General features: G+C 41.5%; 1 protein-coding gene across 1 annotated transcript; it reads right to left on the reverse strand.

Moving 5' to 3' along the window:
- Positions 1-774: 774 nt before the first annotated feature.
- Positions 775-4,630, reverse strand: LOC139576818 (charged multivesicular body protein 7-like). The gene is made up of 11 exons (XM_071403324.1): positions 4,281-4,630; positions 3,811-4,096; positions 3,538-3,709; positions 3,255-3,440; positions 2,957-3,090; positions 2,800-2,848; positions 2,585-2,704; positions 2,320-2,418; positions 1,735-1,792; positions 1,373-1,609; positions 775-1,286 (listed from the first exon to the last, which is right to left on the reverse strand). The coding sequence occupies exons 2-11, from the start codon at positions 4,065-4,067 to the stop codon at positions 1,231-1,233; spliced, it is 1,368 nt and encodes a 455-aa protein (XP_071259425.1). The 5' UTR covers positions 4,068-4,096; positions 4,281-4,630; the 3' UTR covers positions 775-1,230.
- Between the last annotated feature and the right edge of the window lie 1,491 nt (positions 4,631-6,121).

Below are 6,121 nucleotides of genomic sequence, written 5' to 3' on the forward strand. Positions count from 1 at the left end.
CACAGCACCCAACTCTGTTTTCACCCACCCTGAAACCACAAATGAATCAGCCAAAAGGCAAGGGCCCACTTTTTCCAAAAACGTCACTCCTGTCAGACTCAGCTTTATCCTGAACCTCGGTGCAAGCCTCGGGCTCCGAGAACTTCACCACACCTACCACCTCTGATACTTCACCCGCATTCACTTCCATTTCTCCTCCTGTCTTCAGCTCACTCATTTTCTACCATTCTTCAACAAGCCATCTCCCCTTTTCCTGCCACTTTTAACCGACGCTCACCATCTTCCTCCCTCTGCCTCTTTTTCCCCTCCATTACTCCTCGTATACGTCTCCTTATGATAATACTGACCTTCTAACATACATCTTGTTCTTCCTTTCTCAAAGGACACCATTTAACCAGCTGTCATAATCTATACAAGCAGCACAAACCCCTCAGGATGTAGAGCTCAACAGTGCATCCCACTAATAATGCAGCTGCTACAGCTTGATGTTATTCTTTTTCAAACACTACCGTGACACTTTTCAATTTCAAACAAATGTGCTCTCAGGGTCCATGACTTCCACCAGCTCTGTCCGTAATCCACCTTTAGCTGGAACCGCTCTCTTTCTCTACCTCGCCAACAATCCTGACATGCCTTTCCAAATCAGGTCCAGTCAATTGAATTTACCACAGGTGGACTCCATTCAAGTTGTAGAAACATTAAGGATGGTCAATGGAAAAAGGACACACCTGAGCTCAATTTCAAGTCTCAAAGCAAAGGTTCTGAATACTTATGTAAATAAGGTATTTGTTTTTAATACATTTGCAAACATTTCTAAAAACATATTTTCACTTTGTCCTTATGGGGTATTGTGTGTAGATTGATGAGGGGGGGAAATCATTTAATAATAAGGCTGTGATGTAACAAAATGTGGAAAACATCAAGGGGTCTGAATACTAACCCGAATGCACTGTATTTGGCAGTTATTATCATACAACCCAACCTCATTACAGTCAATCTGAAATAGTGGCTTTATAATTTGGCATCATGATTGTTACCGATATCTTTATTAGAGTGAATGATAAATAAACTTCCAAAAAGTCCACTTATAAGTACATTTTAAAAGTGTATCACAGTGATCAGAGACATCAATAAGCATGTTACGAAAGACAGATCACACTATTTTTGATCACTGTGCCCAAACACTGAGGGTCAGGGTAATATTGCAGTTTACTTATTTTATTAGTGTTGTCACTGTGCAGACTCAGCCCTCTTCACTGGCGAGGTACGATCTTTTTGTTGAAGACCTAAGGGAGTGATGCGTAAACAAAGGTTACTTCAGTAGCCTCTTTTGAGGTAGTATTTTAAAGATAAAGGAACAAGAGAGGCATACATGTATCTGCAAGGGTTAGACGGCTCAGCTCTTTGTCCAGTTCCTCATCTGTGATATTGAAGTGGCTTTGAGGGACTAAGGGCAAAGCACACAGCAGATCATCACAAAGGGAACCAGATTCCCTGACAGGTGAAAGGGGGTGTGACGGTACTTCAGGAAGTGTGGAAGGCCTATCCAGAGTAGAGTTCTCCAATAAAGATCTCAGCTCATCCTCCAGCTCGTCTGTGTCGGCATCCGCTAAACAAATATCAATAGGATAATTGATCATTTCTCAGACCCTCTGGATATTGGAAATGTAATTATGAAATTGTCTAAGTTAGGCACTACAACCAAGTAGATATATAATATGGGATAGGACATACTTGAGTTGAGCGCTCCACCAGCCAGAGTTTGGTTCACTTCATCCTGAGTGTCACACAACTGTAATACCAAACGGCAAGAAAATACATTTAGATTGATGTGGACATGCAACAACTAACAATTAGTGGTGGAGAAAGTACCAAATTGTCATACTTGAGTGCAAGTAAAAGATATCTTAAAAGAAAATGGCTCAGTAAAAGTCACCCAATAAAATACAAATACTACTAAAAGTATTTGGTTTTAAAAATAGTTAAGTATCAAAAGTAAAAATAATTTCAAATCATTTTTATTAAGCAAACCAGACGGCACCATTCTTGTTTTTACGGATAGCCAGGGGCACGCTCCAACACTCAGACATAATTTACCAATGAAGCATGTTTTTAGTGAGTCCGCCAGATTTGAGGCAGTAGGGATGACCAGGGAAAATGTATGGAGTAAAAAAAAATCTTTACGAATGTAGTGAAGTAAGTTGTAGAAAATATAAAAAGTACAGATACCCAAAAACTACCTAAGTAGTACTTTAAAGCATTTTTACACCACTGTCAATAACAGCAACTAAATGCAGTCCCAGTGAAGAAGAGTCTGACCTCTTGGATTTGATCCACAAGGCTCTCAGCTCCTTCTACAGTCCCATCCTTCAGAGAGAGTCGCAGTGCTGACACTCCAGCCTGATATGCCTGTATCACCTATAGAGGCAAGCAGAAAGAGGCATAGAGAACAGAATACCTTAGTTACTGCATGTAGAACTAAGAAGAGTGACGACAACAGCCACAAATTACTCACATTGCAAATTTTAGGTTAACTTTAGTGCTTGCTCTGTTTTGGCTAGATTTTGTTTTTTTGCATACTCACCAGTTTGTCTGTCTCCGAGTTTGCTATCCTGTCCAAGATTCCCTTCACATTCTCCAGCTGGGCATTTAAGCCGTCTGCTTTCCTCTCAACTCTCTTTCGGCTTCTCAAATACCTCAGGGCCTGGGGGAGAAAAATGTATTGAGGTTTCCCAGACAGCCTTTGAGTTTTGGTGCAGGACAAAAAGTCAACACAGGATCAGAGGATTGTAAATCTACCTGAGATTTCTTCCCTTCCCGTAGCAACACCCTAGCTTCTTCTTTGCACCTACAAAAAGACAATACAGCACAAGCAGAAATGACACCAACAAAAATGTAAGACTGAAGATTAGAGAAACTGCACGAGACAACGCTAAATGATGTGTCAGGGACGCACTTCTCTGCCTCTAGACCCAATGCCTTCACCCGCACTTCAAGCAGTCTCTCACTGCGCTGTAGCTGGTAGATGCCTAGGTCCACATCATTGACTGAAGACACACGGTCCTGTCCTGGCTGAGAAAACTTAACAATCTGTGAAAACAAACAAAACATTGGCTCAATGCAACACATTGATACAGTGACATTGTCCTCATAACAATGTGTGTGAAATCTCATGGATAATGGTCTGAGTTACTGCAGCCTACAATGTAGCCTAATAATATGCTCACTTCAATTAAGCATTCTCATATCCTCACCTTCTCGCCTTCATGCAGTGATACTGTCACCTGCTTCTCCCTCTGCAGCTGTAGCAGAGCCATACACAGGGTACTCTCATCAATACAGACATGGGACGACAGTGTCTGGAGCTCCTGGAAGGACAGGAGAGAGCAGTTGGCCACTGGGGAACTCCAGTAGACACCAAGCAATTCTGCTGCCTTTTCCTGAAGGAAACATACAGAAAATAAAAGGTTAGTGTTAAATGGATAAACCTGCTAGCCCCATGGTCATGTTTTTAATTAATTAATTAATCATACACACCTTTACCAGTTCAATGACAACAAACGACTCATCCAAAGTAACCCCACTGCTACCCAGAAGAGTTGAAAAGGTCCATTTTAGAGGCTTCACCAGCAACAGGCCAAAACCCCAAGACACCCACCCACAGTCCACATTTGCTGCAAACTCTGACTCTCTTTGTATCTTGCCGAACCTGCCAGGAATACAGACACGTACAGTAAGGTAAGGATAGTGGTACTAGGTAGGTTATGTTTTTCTCACACTTTAGCAGATGGCATTACATTGATATTTTACCTAGCCATGCACTGAATGACAGTACCCAAACCCAAAGGTACAAATCCTTTTCTCTGAAAAATCTTGTTCAGCTCTTGCAAATTAAAACAGACGGTTCCGCGACTTCGGCAGATTTTAAGAATGAGTGATGTCCAGAAATCAATTTTACTGTCCCAATCTTTTGTGTTGACATCTCGGTTTTCTTTGAAGTCGGAGAATAGGAAATTCATCCGTTCATCGTCCTCCCACTCAGGTGGCAACGTTACTTCAGTAGACATTTCTTCCCCAAGATTTGATGGAACTATTTCTGTAGAACAAAAGACACAGAGAATGTGTGGAATGCATAGCTAGCTAGCAGGCAGAATAGCAACAACGTCATCAGCTGACCAAGGCTATCAAGCTGAGCTCCGTAGTAAATTCAATCTCAGACATGTCCAATTACACTAGAGTAGTCTATGATATATTTTCACCATGATGAGCAAACAACTAACCAATGCCTGCTGTGTGCTCCACAACATGTTGTTTTGAAGTTAGCTTGTTGCTAGCAGCTAACTTCCTTAAACGTCAGATTTGCGCTTTTTCTGCGCATGGTCACGATGGTCGGGATAACAAGGTTCACAGTCAGCAGCGAGGGTTTTGTCTAGAAGTTATACAGTTTATGTCAAAACATACTTTGCGTAGCAGCCTGCTACTAGCAGGTTAGGTGAAGTAACGTAGCAGGTTAAGAGAAGTGTGTTAGGGTTAGCTAAAATGCAAAAAAAAAAAGTTTGGCATCAATTTAACATAAACTGTATCCCATCTAGACATGACCGGGTCTGCGGGGAGACGCTGGTCAGATTCTGAATACTGAAGGGGCGGATTGGCCATCTGGCAATGGCTGGACCATTTTTTAAATGTGGGTGGGCTGGTAGAAATGGACACACACAAAAATATGTATTTTATATATAATAGTTTTTGCCAGTTTGGGGGGGGGGGGGGGTGTGAAGGCAAAGCTTCTGATCAGCATGGTGCAGCAGCTGCTGTCTCTGTGTTGTGCTTTTTCTCAGAGTTGTAAAAGCAAGCAGATCAGAAACTGGCTGCTCTTTATTTGACTGATGTAGTTGGCAAGGTAACTGCTTTTTGACTTAACAGAAGAAAAACAAATGTATTCCCAGTGCTGAGCCAGAAGTGCAACTGACATGTTTGACTTAACAGAAGAAGGGAGAAACAATTATTCCTAGTGCTGAGTTAGTAGTGTAACTGACATGTAATGTTAGCTAATGTTTCATCCCCTCTCCACTGAAGTTATGTCGGAAGAGAATTCACTAGCTAACTAGTAGCTACCACAGCCAGTTCAGCTCTAGTCTCTAACAGCTGTTGTGTGTTAGGAAATGTTTTGTAGCCTTTTCGTCCTGTTTCAACAGAAGTAAATTAATTGGCTAGTGTTCGCCAGTTGATTTACCATTAGAGCTAGCCAAAAGTTGGCTAACGTTAGCTCACTAACTTTAGGTATTATTTTTGTCTCAATCACACTAGATCTGAATTAAACGATGAAACCAGCGGCCAAACGATTGAAGACCGATATTCTGACGTTTTTTGACAGCGCAATGTGAGTTTTTGTTAGAGTCAGTAGGTATAGCAATGTAATGTTATTAATCTGTCAGTTTCCCTAGCTAACTCCCTACTTTTCACACTGACACGGTATAAACAGCTCAACAGACTACACTGTCATGGTGCACAGTCAGTACACAACACAATATTGATGATGATGAATGGATTTTTTAAATTTAACCTTTTATTTAACTATGCAAGTCAGTTAAAAACAAATTCTTATTTTACAATGACCGCCAACACCGGCCAAACCCTCCCCTAACCCGGACGACACTGGGCCAATTGTGCGCCGCCCTATGGGACTCCCGATCACGGTCGGTTGTGATACAGCCCGGGATAGAACCAGGGTCTGTAGTGAAGCCTCTAGCACTGAGATGCAGGGCCTTAGATCTATGCGCCACTCGGGAGCAAAGGTATGTTAGAATGTCCAGTCATGTTCATATAATCTCAGACAAATTACTGCAGTTTAAGACCATCCATAGATCCATCCTATATACCAGTGAAACTGAATATCATGCTCATAAATGTAATTCCTCTGCTGGAAGTGTAAAACACAAAATGGGACATATTTGCATATGTTATGATCTTGTGAAGACTGGCCTAATTCTGGCAAAGAGTATGTTCTTTTATCTCAGCATGTCTACAGATTCTTCCTTCTCCCTGTTTTTGTTTGCTTGGAAACATTGATACTGGAGACTGATTATCAGAAGAAACTGTGTAGCCTAGCATTTATAGTGGCTAA

Source organism: Salvelinus alpinus, chromosome 5, assembly GCF_045679555.1.
Source record: "Salvelinus alpinus chromosome 5, SLU_Salpinus.1, whole genome shotgun sequence".
NCBI classification, from domain to species: Eukaryota; Metazoa; Chordata; class Actinopteri; order Salmoniformes; family Salmonidae; genus Salvelinus; species Salvelinus alpinus.